Source organism: Corylus avellana, chromosome ca8 (genome assembly GCF_901000735.1).
Source record: "Corylus avellana chromosome ca8, CavTom2PMs-1.0".
NCBI lineage: Eukaryota > Viridiplantae > Streptophyta > Magnoliopsida > Fagales > Betulaceae > Corylus > Corylus avellana.
Window position 1 is genome coordinate 17,594,148 of NC_081548.1, and position 22,209 is coordinate 17,616,356.

General features: G+C 34.2%; 1 protein-coding gene across 1 annotated transcript; it reads left to right on the forward strand.

Annotated features, from left to right (window-relative positions):
* Positions 1-13,545: 13,545 nt before the first annotated feature.
* LOC132189271 (NADPH--cytochrome P450 reductase) lies at positions 13,546-18,962 on the forward strand. The gene is made up of 18 exons (XM_059603934.1): positions 13,546-14,058; positions 14,167-14,226; positions 14,314-14,390; positions 14,479-14,536; positions 14,656-14,739; positions 14,876-14,912; positions 15,403-15,472; positions 15,591-15,785; positions 15,886-15,978; positions 16,206-16,431; positions 16,522-16,605; positions 16,691-16,842; positions 17,352-17,448; positions 17,580-17,729; positions 17,842-17,919; positions 18,019-18,141; positions 18,244-18,357; positions 18,501-18,962. Exons 1-18 carry the CDS (start codon positions 13,723-13,725, stop codon positions 18,579-18,581), a joined length of 2,115 nt encoding a protein of 704 aa, XP_059459917.1. The 5' UTR covers positions 13,546-13,722; the 3' UTR covers positions 18,582-18,962.
* Positions 18,963-22,209: the final 3,247 nt, after the last annotated feature.

Genomic DNA, 22,209 nt, shown 5'->3' on the forward strand with positions numbered 1-22,209 from the left:
GTTTTTGGTTTTATTTTAATTTTTTATTAGGAAACGGTTAAGACATATATGTCTTCATAGAGTTTTTCTTCTTTAATTAACCCATTTTGAATAAAACGACCGTTATACCCCGTATCAACTATTTACCACGCGGTTTGGGGTGTTTTGCTTTGTAATTTTGTTGTTGTCTTGTAATCAAGCCACGTGTAGTGTGGTTCCAACAACTATTTTACCTTCTTGCTAATGGCGTCTTGGACCATCCCTGCATCAATCGGCACCGGCCGGAGTTAATGGCAAAAAACGACGTCGGAGGTCCGAACATCAGAGTCAGAATTGAAATATCCCTGGCTTTACCTTAAGAACTTGCTGCATCATCTACGATAGTTTGAGATGGTTAAATTTATCTATTTATGTAAAGGACAAGTGGTAATTTAATATAATATTATATACAGGTTTTGAGTTCGATGTCAATTACCTACATTTAAAATTAAATATTTAAGCATTGCACAATATGATAGAAGCTAGAAACTAGAAAGAGAATTAAAGTCTTTCTTGAATCATTCTAAATATGATATGATGTGATTTTTAAAATCGTTATTGAATTTGAGATTATCATTGTCAATAGATATTTTACGTCGTCCATTTTCTGTTTGATTTAAAGTAATTAATGGCCAATATCCTTTTGCCCTTTTTTGCTTATTTAAAAATTAAGGAAAAATAAAAAAGAAAGAAAGAAAGAAAAAAACTAGCATTTCATTACTTGTACTGAATTAATTCCAATTGAAAGCACTTGAAGAGCATCTTGAGAGATTGGGATATCGGCCATAGTAAGAAACCCAGCTAGAACAGAGACCACAAAGTAGTAGAAGACAGTGAAGAAGACAGGAACCAAACCCTTGAAACAAGCAGAAAAAGAAAGACAAAGTCTTTGAGAAAAGTCTCACCAAAAGGAGAGAAAGAGGGAGCTCACAAGAGAGCGAGAATGCGAGATGTTTTCTCGGTGTTTAAATATGCTGGGAATGTTGCTAATTCCTTTGGGGCCTCCTGGCAGCCTCTCTCTTACATAATGAGGGGATATATGGATTTCAAAAAATAAAAAATAAAAGAGGGGGTATATGAAGTTTTTCCAAAATTTTTTTTATCAAATAAAGAATTTTACAGCTATTACAGCTATCATTCATTCATTTATAATAAATCAAATACAATGTCATTAAGAAATTCAGGATACTCGTCCGGGTTATTGTTACGAGTAATGTTATATGCTATTATTTTATTTTTTTTATTCTCTAAAAATTAATGGGATGTTTAAAATTATTATTGAATTTGAAATAAATTACTATTAAATTTTGATTCAATAATAAATATAAAAATCACATAAAATAATGATAGGTATCATTACTCTATTGTTATTGTTGGTGGTCCATATGGAATTATAAATATGAGCGAGATGATGACATAACTATAGTTATTGGTGGTTGTCATTTAATTGGAATGAATAATTATGGTTATTATCGGTAGCTGAATTGGTGAGAGTTGAAATACAATATTAATATGAGAGAAATTATAAATGAAAATGCAAGCATGTGAAGCATCTGATTATATATTATAAAAATAGCCTTTCTCTTATATATATATATATAGTAACAAAAACATGGTTTTTTAGCATGAAGAATCACAGTTAGAAAATTCTCTCCAACTGCTTGACAGATGGGTAGGCAGGAAAACAATAGTTCTTTAAAATGCTGCATTAAAGGTTTCAATTATCGAGGAAAGAAGTTGTTGGTTGTTGGAAGAAAATGCATGCCTTTAATTAATAATGAATAAGTGTGTATAAATAGAGGATTTTGATCACTATTTCTCTCTTTATATGTTGAGAGCCACAGTAATTAGTTACAAATTAGTCAAATAAAGTAATATGTGTTCATAAAGTATGTGAAAAGTATATGTTTTTTTTATTTTTTATTAACGCTAATAAAAAAAATACGTGAAAATTATATGTTATTAAAAAAATATGTGTTTCTTACATGTTAAGAGACATATGACAATATATTAAACTGATTTATGGCTAATTTTTGTCTCGTTGAGAGAGCATGAGCTATATGTATACATCAATATTCTTATTATAAGAGTTATTTAAAGAAATTTATGTGAGAAAAAAAATGAAAAACAATAATGGTCATATTTCTTGATTATGCTATTGAATTTATTTCTTGATCTTTGCCCTAGACTTAATATGCCAGGAAAATAAAGGTTGGGAATATGGCTATCTATGTCTTAGATCTAGTCTGCTTGAAAGCAGATCTGTTCCAAAACTGCAGTTGTACATGTTAGCATAAAAGTTGAGATCATAAATAATGCTCAATTGTAAGAACTGTAATTGTATTTATAACTTTGTAATCTCATAACATTGGATTATGATTTTTCAGAGTTTTATGCTTGGTTTTGATCTTTTTATCAATGAAATCGCAAAGATTTCCGTTATATATATATTTGAAATTCTTGATATGAATATTAGTTAATATCATATGGAGTCGACAAATGAGAATAAGGCGAGTTCATTAAAAATTCAAAGACGAAAAAATGGCCAAAAAAAAAAAGTATTCATTCCCCTTCTATATCTTGCATCTATAGGATTTTTGCCCCGGTATATCTCTCTCATTTACTAAAAGTCTGACATCTTGGGTTACTAATTGGTGGGATATTAGGCAATCCAAAATTTTCTTGAATATCATGCAAGAAAAGAGTATTATAGAAAAATTCATAGAATTAGAGGAACTCTTCCTCCTGGACGATGGGTTGATTTATTATCTTTAATATTAACATGATCATTTGATATATATATATAGTACTTACATGGCTTGGCTTTTGGTTCTAAAATCCTCCTTCAGACTAGGCAGGATGAGTAAGGCCTATTGTAATAAAGCTTGATTTGTTGCAAAAAGATGACCTATCTGTGGTCAGCCTGTTAAAGGAGCCGGGCCACTGGGACCGGTTAGTAAAAAATCGATTTAATCTCGATTTAATAAATAAATGAATCGTTTGTGAACATAAAATAAGTTTGAATATTTATTTTTTACCATACAATTATTTTATTATTATTTTACTATGTTAATGTGGAATTGTTAATTTATCAATATTTTTTTTTATCTTTTAACGAGGGTTGATTCTGGTGAATTGAGAATGTCACACGAGCATAATAAAATAATTGGGAGATAATAAGAGGTGTTCCTTAACCCAAGAAAAAATAGAAGAAGACCATGTGATTCACAAGAGAAAATGAAGGTAATGGAATGGTCAATCCAAGCAGATGGTCAACACAATAATTGACTTTCACTGTTTGCATGAATAAACATTTTGGAGCCTTTGACAATTCCACTTTCAAACATGACCTAATACACCATTAAATCAAACATTTGTTTCTTAATGAAAAGTAATCTAACAACCTATACAGTACTTTCAACTTGGTGTTATGCGTATAATTTGACAACGTGGCTTTAACAAAATGAACATTTTCCTATAATGCTTTTGACAACGGCACTCTCTTATTTGGTTGTGTTTGAACTTTGGGCATGCAAAACATCAGCAAAATAACACGTTCCTATAATACTTTTGATAGAAAGAAGAAAAAATGAAGAAGATTTATCCTTTCAATAATTCTAAAATCATGATATCTTTAAGAAGTAGCTTAATCGGCTGTGGATCTTAGACTTTAAAGTTATGAGGTTGTTTAATCCTAATCCTTAATAAATTGTTGATTTTGGGAATGCGATTTCAATAAATGCGATTTTAAAAATTGCGTTTTTAAAATCGCCACTTTTTAAAATCGTATAAGCGTTTGGTAAAACATGTTAAAATCGCACAGGATTTTTTCACTATTTTAAAATTTGCGTTTTTAAAATCGCAATCTCAAACACTCCAAAATTGCGATTTGGTTTAAAAACGCAGATTATTTCTTTAGAAACGCACTCCCAAACATGCTTAAGTAATTAAGAGAAGTTGTTTTTTATTTAACTCTTACTTTGATGTGAAGTACAATTAATGGTGAATAAAGAAACTAGTCCTCTTTCTACCCTATAAATAATATTTATAGGGTAGAAATATGAGACCCTCGTATTCCTAATCTCAACCCTTAGATGAATCTAAGGGTCTAAGACATTCCAATATCAAAACCTAAAAATAAATACAACCACACTGGATTATATATCAAATTTGAATTAAAAAATTAATTAATTAATTATTTTTAAACAAAATGAAAAAAAAAAAAAAAACTTTAGAGGCTCGCCCCAGGGGAGGACGGCCCCGACGACCATGGGGCCGTAGCGACCCAGCTGCTCAGAGCAGTGTACAGCCATGCCCCAGTAGTCTAAGGTGCTGTGGACCCTACAGGCACGATGGGGGTGGCCATGCGCTGCCTCCAGATGGGCGGAGCCACCCCTCTGGTTTTTATCATTTTTTTAAAAATTAATTAATTATTTTTTAAATTCAAATTTGATATATAATTCTGTGTGGTTGTGTTTATTTTTGGTTTTTGATATTGAGATATTTTGGACCCTTAGATTCATCTAAGGGCTGAGATTAGGAATATGAGGATCTCATATTTCTTACTAATGGGAGGGGATCTGGATCCCTATAACTATAAGCAATTTTCATCATTTTTGTGTATCTCAAGTGGGTCAAGCGAGAGAAATCGATTTATGATATTTAAGCTTTCAAAAAATAATTAAAGAAGCAATGAATTCTGGTATGTTTCTTTTTATCAATTTATAGTGAAATTCATGATAGTTACGATCTTGGAAGTTATGTTATGTCAATTTTTGTTTACATGTTATATAATTTTCATGATTTTCTATTAGAAATATGTTAAATATATATAGTTAACCTTTTAATCAAATTCGTATCTATTTAATTTATTTTTGCCCATACGAATGTGATGTGATGTTTTGTATTTGTCACTTGTTTATGCAAAAACAAAATGACTAGATGCTAAGTTGAGGTTTCTATAATTATAGTACATTGGATTTGAAATTTGTGTTTATTTATGCATGTCACGTACACTCATTTTCATAATTATGGTATGTGACTAATTAATAACATTGTTATAGTAAAGTTCCAATATATAAGCATATTGGTGATCTCTTTTAGGTTATGATTTCTAACAAAGTTATTGTATGAACAATAAAGAATTAGGACCCTTTTACACGAATTGCACTTTCTTTTTTCTTTATTTATTTATTTATTTTTTTTAGAACTACATGACTTACATGAATTGCACTTGCTGGTAATAGTTTGCTATTGTTGTGGAATATAATGCATATTTTACCAGCTTGCTAATTTATTTAGAGGCCATCTTGCATACTTGTTTGACATATATGAATATGAATTTAAGGCTAACTTCACTTAACCCCATCAAATGTTATGCTTTTTCTAAATACCCCTCCAAACTTTAAAAACTCACTTTGGTGTATTGATCTTTTGATTTTTTTCAATTACCCCACTTCCGTTAGAGATTGTAGTTAAATCAAACGGTAGAAGGGGTAAAAAGACCTTTATACCCCTAAAATTTTTTTAACATTCCAAATTTACCCTTATTTACAAATAAAAAATTATTATTATCATTATTATATTAAACAAAGAAAAGAAAAAAAGTGACCCATTGTGGTTCACCTCGGTGACCCACGGCTAGGGGTGGGCACGGGTCGGGTCGGGGCGGGTATCACCATTTTTCTCACCCGCCCCGCACAGTGCGGGTTCTGGACATTCCAACCCGCCACCCGAGCACAATGAAGAAAATCCGCGCGGCTTCAGGTGTTGCGGGGCGGGGTAGACCGGGGCAGGTTGTGCGGGTTGGGTTCTCTATTCCTCAGATCCTCTCATTTCTTTCCTCCGCCGGCTTCTCTTCTTTCTTTCTCTCTATTTCGTTTCATCTCTTCTGCAGGTTTCTTCACCTCCTAAACAAACACAAGTTACACAACCTACATCAAAACCCTTGAATCAAACCTAAACCAAAGAACTTGGAATTAAATCTGGACGAGGGAGAAAAAAATTTGAAATCTGAACCAAAAACTTGAGATCTCTTGAGAGAGAGAAAAAAACCTGGATCCTGGTCTAGAGATGGGAGTGGCGCAGTAGCCCGTGGCCGGAGGATGTTGAGCGGCGGCGTAGACGAAGAGAGAAGCAGACAAGAGATGGAGAGAGAGCAAGAGAGATAGAAGCGTGAGAGACGAGAGAGAGGAGAAAGTGAGAAACGGCACAAGAAAAAAAAAATAGGGTTAGGGTTTTATGCATACTTATTGGGTAAGTTGGCGGGCTGGTACCCACAAGGAAAAATTTTCAAAACTTGCGACCCGCCCGCCGCCGTTGCACCCACCCCACCAAAAATACACTTAAAATCAAGCGGGTGGGCTGATCGGGGCGGGCTGGGCGTGGTTGGGTGGGTTTTTGCCTAGCCCTACCCACAGCAGGTCACAAATGACCCTCCTATGGGTCACTTTGTCGTGGGTTACCAAGTGACCCGCCGTTCAATGGTCACTTTTATTTTTTTTTAATATATAAGAATAATAATAATATGACCCATGGGTCACTAGGTGGGTGGGTTAGATCCAACGGTGAACCCACGGGTCATGGGATTTTTCTAATTCTTTTTTTAATAAATAAATGAGGCCATTTTATGAATTTCACACCCTTCCGTTAGGATTTTTTATTAAATCCTAATGGAGGGGGATAATTGGAAAAAAATCAAAAGATCGATACATCAAAGTGAGAGTTTTTCAAGTTTGGAGAGATGCTTGCAAAATGCGTGACATTTTTAGGGGGGCTAAGTGAAATTACCCAATGATTTTAATATATAACGATGGCTTGCATGAAGTGTATAATTATAGAACATATGCATCATTAAAAGCATGAACTTGTGCCATTATGTGCAATAAAAGCGGATTCGGTCTTTATTATATACATATGAACAATATAGTGTTTATTGTGTACACATGTATATCTTTATTATCATATGATTCATCGAGTTCTTTATTTTATTGTGGAAAAATCTTAGTGCACAGTTTACAAATATCTTATAGTGCAAGTTATAAACATATTTACTATTCGCAAGATTCATTGCTTCAAATTTGTTGTTGCTTTAAATAATCGAAATCAATGTTTTCTCACTAACAGTTTTGTCTTTAAAACATTGATTGTTTTATTTCATGTGTTATTTTGTTATTTATATACATAAATATTTATGTCAATCAATGTTAAAGGCATATTATGACTATTCACTTTTGTTAGTTATTTATATTGGCTAATTCGATGCTCAAACTTTATAATTCTTCTTCGTTTGAAGCTTTGGTTGCAAGCATGTTCAGTGTGGTTCGAACAACAAGCCTCGGTACTATTTCCAGAGAGCCTCGTTCGTTGGAGCATTTGCAAGGCATCCGAACAGATGAAGTATAAAGAAGACTGCACTCGTTCGAAGGGCCATTTGAACGAGTGCAGTCCATAGTAAAACCTAAGAACTTCATTCGCTATATGTTTGATGGGCCATCCGATTGGGTAATGCACATAGTGAATCTAGAGAGCTTCGTTCGCTAGGCCGTTCCATGGTGGTTCGAACGAGGGACTTTAGGATGGTGTTTAACCTTGCCGCATTCAAACAGTAGACAAGACCGTCGGAACGACAATGTGCGATAGCGGTGTTAAGGTTTCCAATTTCAACTTGGATTTCTTAAAAACCCTAGGTCCATTCGAACGGGAGAACGCAATGTCCGAACACCACCGCTTGGAATTTCCAAATTAAGGTTTTTTAATTCAATTAGGAAATCTAATTCTTAGTTGCCTATATATATGGCTCTTCTGAGCACGATTTTTCTAAGCAATTAAGGGAGCAAATTCTATATTGTGCTAAGAGATAATTATTAGTATTCAAAGCTTCAGAATTATTTTTTCTTAAAGTGTTGCTATGATTTCAGAAGCTATTCTTTATCAACAATCAAGTAGCCTGTCAGAGGTTCTGGCATTTAATTCACACACACACACAAGCTTGTCAGAGGTTCTGGCATTTGATTCACACACACAAGCCTGTCAGATGTTCTAGCAACACACAATACTATATGGCTCTTCTGAGCAAGATTTTTCTAAGTAACCAAGGGAGCAAATTCTATATTGTGCTAAGAGATAATTATTAGTATTTAGAGCTCCAGAATTATTTTCTCTTAGAGTGTTGCTATGATTTCAGAAGCCATTCTTCATCAACAATCAAGAAGCCTATCAGAGGTTTTGGCATTTGATTCACACACACACACAAGCCTGTCAGAGGTTCTGGCATTTGATTCACACACACACACAAGCCTGTTAGAGGTTATGGCATTTGATTCTCAGAGGTTTTGGCATTTGATTCACACACACACACACACAAGCCTGTCAGAGGTTCTGGCATTTGATTTTCACACACACACAAATAAGCCTGTTAGAGGTTCTGGCATTTGATTCACACACACACACACACTCACACACACAAGCTTGTCAGAGGTTTTGGCATTTGATTTTCACACACACACACACACACTCACACACACAAGCTTGTCAGAGGTTTTGGCATTTGATTTTCACACACACACACACAAGCCTGTTAGAGGTTCTGGCATTTGATTCACACACACACGCACGCACACACACACATATATATAAAGTAAAACCTAAAGTCATAAACTGTGTTGCGATCGCCAAACTGTGTTGCGATTTGGTGACTTCAAATTTGTGATTTGCAAATTCAAATTCAATTAGCCAAATTTCTCTTCTTTAAGCCATTAAAAAATCCAAATAAAGTGTTTAATTATTTTTTTCTAAGAGGTATGTAATCAATTTTTCACGCTAATTTACTATTGAATAAAAAATGTCTAATTACAAATTTATATTTAGATTGGTCAATATAGATTAATTGTTTATGAATATAAAAAGCAAAAATAAATTATAATTTACATTTATATGTTTTAAACAATAATTAATTAATTTTGTTAACTATATTTTTTTTAATATTTTAATAAATTTTTGTTCAATTTTATTTTTTAATCTTGACCCATCTGAACCAAAATCCTAGCTCCGCCACTGCTTGTCTAAACAAGTTTGTTTCAACTTCAAAGGTTTTGTAAATGTGAACAACTTGTAATTTCTCATTTTTCTATAGTACATGATTGAATGGTTTTTTCCTTTTGAAGAGTTCTTCAAAGGTTTCTACTTTGTCACCAAAATTCGTGTGTCTGTTGTTTATTGCTTTGATGATTTTCGGTGATTGATTGTTGCATGCTTCTTAGTTTTAATTTCGCATTATTTTTTATAAACATCTATTCATCCCCCTTTAGTGTAGTTGGAGTCTAGCTTTATAATTTCAGCTTTGCATTGTCATTATTTCGAATTGAAATTTATATTATAAAATAATTTGGTAATCACCAAAGTGACCCAACTAGAAAGATTAATAGATTTCAAGTCATATATTTAAAACTTAATATCCATATCCCATGTATTGAGATAATGACATTGCAAAATTTTTATGGTTTTTTAATTACATGAATATTTTGGATTGGCCCAAATGTGTACTACCTTTCAAGTGATTGATATACTGAAATATGATAATTAGTGTGCATCCTTAATTGAGACTTGGAGCCAGATACTCAAAGGTAATTGACCTACCAAATTACGGATGCATTATTAATTATTCCTACATATGAAAGGGAATCACCATAATGATTAAATTTTAGTATATCGTAACTTTCAACCAAATGTGAGTTAAAATAGTACCCTATGGGCCTATTGTTTAGAATATTATTTGACGTGTGTTAACTCAAATAATTAATGTAGTGAGCATTTATTTAATTGAAGTGTCAATCCTATTTCGCTACATTTGTATGCTTCATTTGTTGTAATTCTTAATGGAACGAATTTCTCAAACTGGTTTGAACAAGTTTAGTCTCACCTTGGTGTTCTAGATCTTGATTCGGTACTTCCTACCGAGAAATTGTCTGCTATTATTGATTCAGTCAGTGCAAAAGAAAATATTGTATACAAGTCTTGATAGATTGAGCATTATGTTTATGCGAATGAGCATAGCGAATAATATTAAGTTAATGCTTCCTAACTATGGAAGAACGTTTACGTTCAGCTAAAAGTCTCTTGTTGTGACATTGATGGCTGAACTTACTACTATGAATTTGACGCATGAGGAGATCCTTGAAATGAAAAATCTAGCTGCTAAACTAAAAGCTCTTGGGTTGAATGTGGACGAGTTCTTTTCATGCAAATTATACTGAATTCCTTTCCTCCTCAGTATGGGCTATTTTAATTCATTACAAAATTATTAAGGATAAGTGAAATGTAAATGAAGTGGTCAATATGCTTGTTCAAGAAGAGGCAATGCTTAAGCAACAAGAACATCATCCAGTTCACCTTGTATATTGAAAAGATGTTTTTTTTTTAAATAAAATAAACACATGAATCTTTATAATTTTTTATTTCATTTTTTTTTCTAATAAAAAAATAAAGATATTTTGAAAATTTTAATAAGATTTAACGAAAAATTCTACCGGAATAGGGTAATTAAAAGAAGGGTTAAATACATTTGACCCCATGTGGTTTAACAACTTTATTTTTTCCCCCCTCAGTTTCATTTTGTGTCAAAGATGGTATTTAGATAATGGCTAAAAACAGAGATTGTATCTTCGTCAAACTTTCGTAAAAAACGGAAATAAAGTTGTTACACCATTGATAAGGGGCAAAAAAGTATTTTTTCATTGAAAGAAATTGAAAGTTTGATAACCTTAATTGAGAGCTTTTGAACTTTAAAGATACTTTTAAAAGGCGTAGAAGTTTATTAGCAAGTCAAAGACACGAAGAGCTGCACACACGTGTACATAGCTAACTAATATTTTTCAGTTGTAAATATAGTTCAAGTTGTTAATGCAATTGTATTGACTTAGTTTAAACCGCTAGTTATTCTTCTTGTTATCATTATGTTAACTCGAAGCTCAATGTAACCAGTGTATAAAGTACACTTCATTCTTATTGTAGCTCGAGATTAATTAATCAAAGAAGATATTTAATTGATTCTCTTTTGGTTCTTGTTCAATCTCTCCCGCATACTAAACATTCCAAATTGGTTGCTCTGTTCTTCATCCGCATAGAAGAGTTTGCTCTGTTTCTCCCTCATTTTGGGAGAACTTGATAAAGTTCATGAGAATTTTGTGAAGTTTTCTCTTTAAAAAAAATTGTAACTCCTTAGCGTTCAATAATAAAAGTGATAATTGAATTAAAAAAAGAAAAGAAAAAGAATATCCTCACGTAATTTGTAAGTTGGTGGTATCATAATTTTCTTCACTAAAAAACGTGGTATGATAAGTATACAGAAAAGGAGAGAACGAATAAGTGCATTGACAATCCAAGGAATAGCTGTTCTCTCCACTGCCCCAACAACTCTTTCTACCAATCCCAGTTTCAACTTACATGTCAGCATGATAAACAAGTTTAAATTATTAATTAGGCTTATTATCTTCACCAGATTTCCTTACATAGACTGATTAGAAGAGCTATATTGTCTTCTTCGATTCGTGATCAACCAACATTATTGATTTTTTTTTGCCCTTTTGAACAGCAATTTAATTTCTTTGTCCATAGGCAAGGGATAATATAGTATTAAATTAAGGAAAACTTTATGAAGGACCCTGAACTATCAGACGTTTTGAGAAAAATTCTCAATTTTAACTCCTAAACTTTCAATTTGACATAATATACCCCATTTGTCAACTTTAACAAAAATTGACAAAAATACCAAAATACCCTTAATTTTCGTTTTTTAAAAGAAAAATATATGGGCCAAAATGGTAAATTTAAAATTTTATAAAAAATTCAAAGATATAAATGCCATTTAATCATGTTTAAAGTTACGATGGTAAAATTGAGAATTTTTAAAACTTTAGAAATTTTCTCAAAATATGTAGTAGTTTAAAGATTCTAATTGAAGTTTTTCAATTAAATTATTATTAAAAATTGGATAATTGAGATTTTTTAGAATTTGAGTAATCTTCTCAAAACTTCTAATTAAAGTTTTTGGATTAAATTATTATTAGAAATGTGATCATGAAATTATTATGAGGGAAACGAAGGGAATCTTTGTCCGAAAAGAGATCTTCAGGACGATACGTCTTCCCATCCAGCAAACGGTTGGATGAGAAACGGTCGGCAATCAACTGACGTGAAAATCGAGGCAAATCCCAATCCCACAAACTTGATTTTTTTTTTAATATATTTTGGCTTGGATGGTAAACTCGGTCTTAACCCACAAAATTGCCCAATCAAAACACTTGGGGCGTGACGTAGGCGCACCTGAATTGAAACACTGGGATTCCTGTGACTCCACTTCTTCCACGTCGTCGTGTTGTGAGCCCAACGTTTGTGTGCGGTGTACCCCGGCGTCTGTTGCCTTGTGAAAGTGAAACCTTAAAAAAAAAAACCCGGGTCACATATTCAGATGCCAAAAAAAAAAAAAAAAAAAAAAATCCAATTTTAAAAATATTCACTTTGATTTTTTTTAAAAAAATATAATACAGAATACAAAACATTTAAAATTACTTTATTTCTGTCACGAGAAATGATGCTGCTCAATTTCAAATAGCATTTTTCTAGTATTCTTGTTTACGTGGTATATTCATATTTATTTATTTAAAAAAGACAAGAATGCTACTTAAAAATGCTGAGTAACGTTTTTCTTTTGTCACATTAAAACATTTTTAAAAATAAAATAAAATCTCCCTAAAAAGAAATTATTGAACGAGACATCATTTTATAGCAAAAATCACGATTCACGATTCACATAATTCAAGTGTTAACGCACTAACAACCGTCTTCGATCTCGTTTTCTTCCTTAAATGTTAAATGTTTAAAAAAAAGAAAAAGAAAAAAAAGAAGCCATATGCAAACATACTTCCTACCAAAGGAACACCAAAGAATTAAAAGTGTTATCTTAGATTAAACCAAGCAAGGGCATGTAAGATAGCACTTTTACTTATATTAATATTAATTTAATATAATTTTTTTAATATTTATTTGAAAAAAAAATTAAATAGCATAAAGAAAAAGAGTAATGAAAGTTGTTGTATAATTTATCTAAATAGAAAAGTAAAAAAGAAGTTTAGTTTTCTAAATTTAACCAAACTCTAAGAAAAACTTCTAGGGAGAGACTAAAAATGGTTGGTGTGGACTGTGGAAGAGCGAAGCACACGAGGGCAGTTTTTTTTTCCTTCCTTCCTCCTCGCCACCTTTTCGTGAAAAAGTCGGAAAATGGCATTTTCGGAACTCCAATTATCCTTTCCAATTTCTGTTTTGCGTTATATTTAGCGCGCAAAAAATAAAAAATCTGTCGCATTCATTCAGCCACGGCTTAAAAGAAAAAAAAAAGGAAAGGGAAAAATGCAAGCTGACCCAGGGTGTTAACCATGGTTAACATGGGTGTTAGGTGGGTTTGACTAGTCTGGTTTGGTGGGCGTTGGTTTGGTTGAGGTTCGTCGCACGCTCGCGCACTTTCTCCCTCCCTCCACAATATAACCCCTTCCTACCCCGCCCCTTTCTCTCTCAGGGTGTCTCTCTTCAACTACTTCGCACCCACCAACTACCCAAGCTGAGAGGCTCTCTTCATTTCCCTCCTTACGCTTCTTCCAATTTACCTGCTGCAATCGTTTCCTTCGCCGGCGTTCTCCGTCTTTCACAACTATGCAATCGTCGTCCAGCTCGCCGTTGGATCTCATGTCGGCAATCATCAAGGGCAAAGTGGACCCCTCCAACGTGTCTTCCGACTCCGCAAACGAGGTGGCTTCCCTTATCTTCGAGAACCGTGAGATTGTAATGATTTTGACCACTTCCATTGCGGTCCTCATCGGCTGCGTCATCGTCTTGATTTGGCGGAGATCCAACGGTTCCAAACCAAAAGCCGTGGAGCCTCTCAAGCCGTTGATCGTTAAAGCGCCGGAGGTGGAAGTTGACGATGGCTCAAAGAAGGTCACCATCTTCTTCGGCACGCAGACCGGTACTGCCGAAGGATTCGCAAAGGTTCGCCTCTACATGGATACATAATTTCATTTCTATGTATACATACACGTGCATGTATGTGTGAGGCTTTGAGCTTATGGTTGCTTTATCTTGATTGACTCGATTTAGGCATTAGCCGAGGAGGCGAAAGTGCGGTACGAGAAGGCGACGTTTAAAGTAGTTGATCTGGTATGTATTTGTGGATGTATGGTTGACTTTTATGTGGAATTGAATTTCGTTTCTTCGTTGTTGAAAGTCTGGTAATCGACTTTGTAGGACGATTATGCGGCCGACGACGAAGAGTACGAGGAGAAAATGAAGAAAGAGGGCTTGGCTTTCTTCTTCTTGGCCACGTAAGTTTCTATGCTGTAATGTTTATTTTATTTTATTTAGAAAAAAAATTCATGTGGTTAATCGATTTGGTAAATTGTGGATGTGTAGATATGGAGATGGTGAACCGACCGACAATGCGGCCAGGTTCTATAAATGGTTTTCAGAGGTAAACTTGGATATGTCATTTTTTTTTTTTTTTGGGTGGAAGGATTATAACTCTGGGTTATCAAGAGCTAGATTTGATGGTTATCTTTTTCGTTTCTTAATGTGTGATTGTGGATTCAGGGGAAGGAGAGAGGGGAGTGGCTTCAGAACCTTCAGTACGGAGTGTTTGGGCTTGGCAATAGGCAGTATGAACATTTCAACAAGGTTGGCATTCAGATTCTTATTTAATATTGAGTTCATGTCGCTCCAGTTTATAGCTGCCGGGCTATGGAGTTATAGGTTTTTCTGTTTGCTTGTGTTGGGCAATGTTTGATTCATGTTTACTGTCACTGGGAAACAGGTTGCCAAGGTGGTGGATGACATCCTTACCGAGCAGGGTATGTTTTTATGTTTTCTAATTATTCGTCGGTGTTGAAATTTTTAGGAATTTGTGGATTATAAGATGTTCCACTCTGATATGATGATGATTTATCGAATGGATGTTAGGCTATATATATATATATATAGCTTCTTTCACATGCGTGATTGTTACTTTTAATGCTACTTTACCAGCTTGCTCCCCTGATTATGAAATTTTCGATAAGAATAGCACTTGCTATTTTGGTTTCATTCTCTCTAAAATGCATAGGTTGTTTTGGTGAATTGTTGATCTTGTATCCAAATGAATAAACAGAAATTAAATGACTAATAAAGATTATTGGAGAAAAATGTTATTCCTCTCGGCAATGTGGACCTTGAATTTGAAAGGTTTCTGACATGGTCTATGTACTGATATGTTTTCTCCTTAATTTTCTTGTCTGCCAACAATTTTGTTTTTTACTAAGCAGATATTCTTTGCCAACATAATCTTTATTTTTGCATTTTCAGGTGGGAAGCGCCTTGTTCCAGTGGGTCTTGGAGATGATGATCAATGCATTGAAGATGACTTCACTGCTTGGTATGGGAACCTTAGTTGCTATGTTGATCGACTGCACAAACTTCTTTCTACCATTTACTTATTTTTATTATGTTTTAAGCAACTCATTTTTTTCTTCATTGATTTTTACTATGTCTAGGCGGGAATTGGTGTGGCCTGAGTTGGATCAATTGCTTCGAGATGAGGATGATCCAACAACAGTTACTACCCCGTACACTGCTGCTGTATTGGAATATCGGGTTGTGTTCTATGACAGTGCTGATGCATCAGTAGTTGACAAAAGTTTAGCTAATGGAAATGGCAATGCGGTTTATGATGCTCAACATCCATGCAGGTATGAATGGTGAAAGTACTTTATGGATTTCCAGTTTGCAATTCATTTCAAATATTTTTTTTTCTTTGTAACTAACCTATTAGCTGATCACTGCATGAAGGTCCAATGTCGCTGTGAGAAAGGAGCTTCACACTTCTGCATCTGATCGTTCTTGCACCCACCTGGAATTTGACATTTCTGACTCTGGACTTTCGTAAGCCTGCTTACTTTTCCCCCTTTTTTTTTTGGGGGGGGTGGGGTGAATATGTTATTAAATGGTGTAATTACGTAATTACATTTGTTCCTGATGATTTATCAAATATTTCTCGTACTAGAAATGGTGACAATTTGAAGATTAACAAAAACCTGAAAGAAATACTTACTTGTATATTGGTAATGCGTAAATATTTCCTCTTGTAGTCATTCTTGTTTCTTTCTCAGATATGAAACTGGGGATCATGTTGGTGTTTACTGCGAGAATCTAAGCGAAATTGTAGAGGAGGCACTAAGCTTATTGGGTTTGTCACCAGATACTTATTTCTCCATCCACACTGAAAGAGAGGATGGCACACCAGTTAGCGGAGGCTCCTTACTACCTCCTTTCCCACCCTGTTCTTTAAGAACAGCACTGACTCGATATGCTGATCTTTTGAGTTCACCCAAAAAGGTTTGTTTTGGGTCAATGTTTCATACATGTTTTCCAATGAAGTTTGTTTGTTACTTTGAATGATTAACAACCCAAGTGCATATATTCCAGTCTTCCCTACTCGCATTAGCAGCTCATGCTTCTGATCCAACTGAAGCTGACCGATTAAGACATCTTGCATCACCTGCTGGAAAGGTTGTGAATATTTTGATATGAAATTAGTCACTTATTGACCTTTTTATTTATACATCGAAGTAAGTTTTAGTGTAAACCTGTACAGGATGAATATGCACAATGGGTGGTTGCTAGTCAGAGAAGCCTCTTGGAAGTCATGGCTGAATTTTCATCAGCAAAGCCCCCACTTGGTGTCTTCTTTGCAGCAGTTGCCCCACGCTTGCAGCCCAGATACTATTCAATCTCATCATCCCCAAGGTACATATGTATGCTCTTTAGTTTTCTGTCTCCCTTTTCTTTCTTTGGCAAATAGTAAAGTATCAGACTTCAACCATGTTATTCGGAGAAGAGAGGTTTCGTGATACTTGGACCAATGATGTTGTGATGATCTACATCGTATCAAGATTTTTATCTATTTCCTGCTTTATGCTTGTCAGTTATGCTGACTGAATACTGTTTCTTTGAATTCGAGCAAAATAAGTTTTAAGGATTGGTCCCACTAAAGGGAAAAGTTGTCATTTTTTATAGTTGAGGTCTTGAGGATAAATATGTTTACATGTCAGATTTTCATAATCCCAATAGAGGAAGGGAACTTTAGGAGGTGCTAAGGATGTTTTGATGTAGGAAAACAATGTAGTAATCGTCACTTGCTTAACTACCAGGCAAATGATATAAGATAGATTACTGTCTGTTTAGTTCTTCACTCTTCCTGGCATTTCATTTATTTTGTTATCTATCTAATCATGATATGCAAATATGTTCTGCAGGATGGCGCCCTCTAGGATTCATGTTACATGTGCATTAGTTTATGAGAAAACACCAGCTGGGCGGATTCACAAAGGAGTTTGCTCTACTTGGATGAAGGTACCTAGTTTATTTTGTCATTCTCTTTATATCCATGATTTTCTCAGCAAACAATTTTAAATTCATGTGGCTGTTAAATGCGTCAATTGGATTTCTTATAGTGATACACTTTTTTCGTTGTTCCTTTCCAGAATGCTGTGCCCATGGAGAAAAGCCATGATTGCAGTTGGGCTCCCATTTTTGTTAGGCAATCAAACTTCAAACTCCCTGCAGATACTAAAGTGCCTGTTATTATGATTGGCCCTGGCACCGGATTTGCTCCATTCAGGGGTTTCCTACAGGTTTTTTTTTTTTTAAAAAAAAACTTGCATTGATATTCAGTCACTTTGTTCGTGATTCTTCATATTGCATTGAAGCAGCTGAGCTAATTGCAAGCAATTATTACTTTTTCAGGAAAGATTAGCTCTCAAAAGAGAGGGAGCTGAACTGGGATCTTCCATCTTATTCTTTGGATGCAGGAACCGTCAAATGGTAAGTCAGGCCACTATCAAATAAAAAAGACAAAGAAAAAAGAAAAAAAAAGAAAAAAAAAGAAAGTGTAGTCACATCATCTCTCTTTATTGTTCCCAGGATTACATCTATGAAGATGAGCTGAACAACTTTGTGGAGACTGGTGCTCTTTCTGAGCTAGTTGTTGCCTTCTCGCGTGAGGGGCCTACAAAGGAATATGTGCAGCATAAAATGATCGAGAAGGTACCAGACCTATCCCACCCACCCACCACCCCTATTCAGCCTCAGGAGTAAAATTCACAATAACTTCAAAAATGCTAAGCCACGTGTTTCCCTTTCATGCAGGCTGCAGATATTTGGAATGCGATTTCCGAAGGAGGTTACATTTATGTATGTGGGGATGCCAAAGGCATGGCTAGGGATGTCCACCGAACGCTCCACACCATCGTGCAAGAACAGGTGAAGTCAAAAATGATTGATTAGATATTTGCGCACAAATAAATTTTGGGATGGCTGACCATTTACCGAGTCGGGTGAATCTCATATAGACTCTTTCATATTATCTATTTAAATCACTAATAAAGCTGGCTTATGGATTTCAGGGATCTCTCAACAGCTCCAAAGCTGAGAGCATGGTAAAGAATCTGCAAATGAATGGCAGGTATCTGCGTGATGTATGGTAACGATTCCTTTCAGCATCTGGTAAAGGAGGAAGAAGCCTATAGAAATTGGGTAGAATACAAGGGTGGGGGGTAAAACAAGTGTGTGCGGGCGGGTGGCTTATTGTGATGCCTTCAATTACCGTTTAAGGACAATTGCACATGTTTTTTTCCCCCTAGAAGTCGGTTCTGTGATTCTTTTTACATGTTCCATATGAACGATTTTTTTTTTTTTGTTTATATATATATTAAGTATTATAATTATTGGTAGGCAGAGGTTATGAGCTCCAATATTCCTTGTAGAACCAGCAAGATGGTTCAATGACACATGATTTTCTCCTTTTATGTAATTGTATTGCGTGGATTTATGCTTACTATGAAGTAAACAAGTTCTTTTTGTCATGATATTGATTGCCCTTGGCCTGAGAATTCAAGTTCAACATAAATCAAAGATTATCGCTGATACAAAAAATAAATCAACGAGGGTTGCGATTAATTATTTAATAAGCGACAAATAGCAATGTGACAACCAGAGAGTAATGATCTCTGCTACAACTGTTCTGGTGCAATTTCTGATAAAAAAAAGATAAGTCGGTTCCCACGCCATGGGGCTTTGTCTTGAAGGCTAGATGTATTGCCATTCGTTCACTTTCGCCCATGCACTCCCCTTGGCCTTCCCCGCCTCATGATCCACCACCACAAGCCACCGGCCATCCAGCCCCTCCAGTAGTGCATGTGACCCACTGGCCACCACCTAGCGGCATCAGATCCCACTTTTCTCTCCCTCTCCTCCGCCACTTACTCTTCCCTTCCTTTGCCTATTTTTTATTTTATTTTTTTTATCTTTTGTATTTTTGTATTTTTTTTTTCTAATTTTCTTCCTTTGTTGGAAGATGGAAGTTAGATTTATCACTGTTTGTCCATCTCTATCGCACACGTGGTCCTCCATTGGCCTCCCAACCTTCAGCTGCCCACCATCTACAAACGGATTTAGGGGGGGATCGGCAGTGGCCTTGGTCCCCCCAAAATTACAAGAAAAAAAATTTTAAGGCAAAAAAAAAAAAAAACAATTTTTAGGTAAAAAAAAAAATAATTTAAGGAATTTTTTGTCAATTGGTCCCTCCTCAATTTTTTTTTGGCCTTAGGTCCCCCCAAATTCAAAGCTAACTCCATCCTTGCCACCATCCAACCTCGCCAATGGCGCGCGAGACCAATGCATTGCCCCATCCTGTATGTCTTGATCCTAACTTTTCCCTTTGAGAGTTCGTTCTCACCCCATTCCTATAATAAATGAGAATGACTGAGGATGTCTAGATCCAATTGCCGCATAGCATACATTTTTGTTTGAGGATATAAGAAGTGTATCTTCTTCGACCGCCTCCTCGTAGTTATCATCAGTGCACTCTTACTTTTAGCGTCATTGGCCTGTATCATATACCGCCATCAAGGTGGTCCTCTCCTTGGCCTTTTGATCAATGAATTATGAGACCGAATCTATTTGAATCTATTTTTTGTTTTATTTTATTTTTAATTTCATGCGCTATAACGACTATTTTAAGGTGTTTGTTGGGGTCTCCCACCTCTTCAAATTATTGTTTTTTTTTTAGCAAGATATTTTATACATGAAAATATGGTCCGTGTATACTTAAAAAAAAAAAAATAATAATAATAATTAAAAAAAAAAAACCTGCTCATGTATAGTATATCAAATATATGCTACCAAAAAGAATGTATACCCTTCCCTTTCTTATTTTCCCTTTTTCTTTTCGTTTTTGGAAGCCATATATATATATATATATATGGGGTGTTTGTTAAACACCACGGTACTATTTATTCTTTACCGCATAGTGGGATGATGAATAGTGTAGTTGTGGTCTTCCATTGCCTCCACCCATGCACCCCACAACCGTCACCATGAGTCCTTTCTTTGTACCTTGTACTCTCCACATGTCATGTGTGCATCTCACTTCTCACATTTAAATCCTTTTTTCTTTTTTCTTTTTTTAATAAAAACAAAAAACAAAAAAACAAAACAAAATATTCAAAATTAATTTTACTTTCCAGACACTTTTTCAATCCAAAAGCAAATAATATATCTAAAAAGTGTTACCCAAAAAAAAAAAAAACCTTAAATTTATTGAACCAATTTTGTGATGTAAAAAGTTTGTTTGTTTGTTTGTTTTTTTTTTTTTGTGCTGTAAAAAGATTTGATTATATATATGGGTTTATTTGAAAGGGGCCTGACGTTGAAGTTGTAGGTTTCAATCAAATCTAAAATTGTCAGTTTCAAAAAGTCAAGAAATAATTTATAATCACTAGGAAAAAAAAAACTATAATTTGTTGTAGAATAATAATAATAATAATGATGGATTGTTGTAAGTACAATTAGGGTAGGTTTGATAATGATGATGTCAAAAAGTAGAGGCTTCACCAACTCCCCGGCCACCTCCACCAACCACACAAAACGAAACTGCCAAAAAAGACTGAACAATATACAAGGCCTCCCAATTCGTCCAACAAAAAACATGACGCACTCATGTCTTATGTTGACAATTTATTTTCCTCCTAATTCCACAGCTTCTACTTGTTCTTGTTTGCTCACCTTGTTTGCTCACCTTGTATTTGTGGTATAAGACAAAACACTCGTCAAGACAACAAATTTAAATGGAGTTTTTTTTTTTTTTTTTTTTTTTTTTTTTTTTTTTAAATATATATATTATTAATCTTTTTTTTTTATTATTATTTTTTATGTTTAAGTATTTTTTAATATATATATTTTTAATTATTATTGATAATATGACTAATTCACTTAACCTTAAAAAGTTATCTGGATCCGAAAATAGGGGGCGACCAAATTCCAAATCTAAACTTAGTCCACGTTGCAAATCAACCAAAAAAGGTAATCAATCAATCAATAAATTGTCCTCAAGAATTAGTTCAATCGGTTGGGACTACGCATAAAGAAACGAATATCACTAGTTCGAATTTTCCTCTCTCATTTGTATGGACATGTCAAAAAATCAATCAATCAATTGTCTTTTCACATGTGATAGTCATGACGGTAATTCCAAGAGATGAAACTAAATAGGGTAGGTATTTTTTTTTTTTTTTAAGGGTAGTTAATTATGCCTTACACAGTCCTTTGTTTTAATTTCATTTCATTTCCATTTAAGTTTAGTTATTTATTTATTTCTTTGCGTATAGTTGAATTATCAGAAGTTATAATGTGAATATTCTATCTTTCAATCTTTTTTAATTTCACTTTTATTGTTAGGATTTTTTATTAACTAAATATGATATTTTAGATTTTAATTTTGAGTATGATCTAATGTGAAAATTAAGAGCTCACAAGGTGTTTCGATACTTTTAACATGTCTAAAAAAAAAAAAAAAACTTAACATATATATATATATATATATATATATAGATCTGTTAATTAAATTGCATATTAATTATTAAAAATATATGGAATGCTATAGAAAAAAAAAAAAAAATTGCTATATATCCCAATGCGACATGGGCCACATCCCTCTAACGAATGTCGAAAGCCAGCAGTCCACTCACGGGTCCAAGTCCAACTAGTATATAGAGTAAATTGCAAAGCTAGCCTTGTTTTATCGTCAAACCAAACTAATTAACCAGATTTCTTTTG

What these genes read in the sequence shown, in the direction of transcription:
- LOC132189271 (XM_059603934.1), top strand. Translation starts at nt 13,723, where the DNA reads ATGCAATCGTCGTCCAGCTCGCCGTTGGATCTCATGTCGGCAATCATC. An exon ending in AGTATGAACATTTCAACAAG is followed by an intron (nt 14,740 to 14,875) that starts GTTGGCATTCAG and finishes ACTGGGAAACAG; the next exon opens with GTTGCCAAGGTGGTGGATGA. An exon ending in TCAATCTCATCATCCCCAAG is followed by an intron (nt 16,843 to 17,351) that starts GTACATATGTAT and finishes TATGTTCTGCAG; the next exon opens with GATGGCGCCCTCTAGGATTC.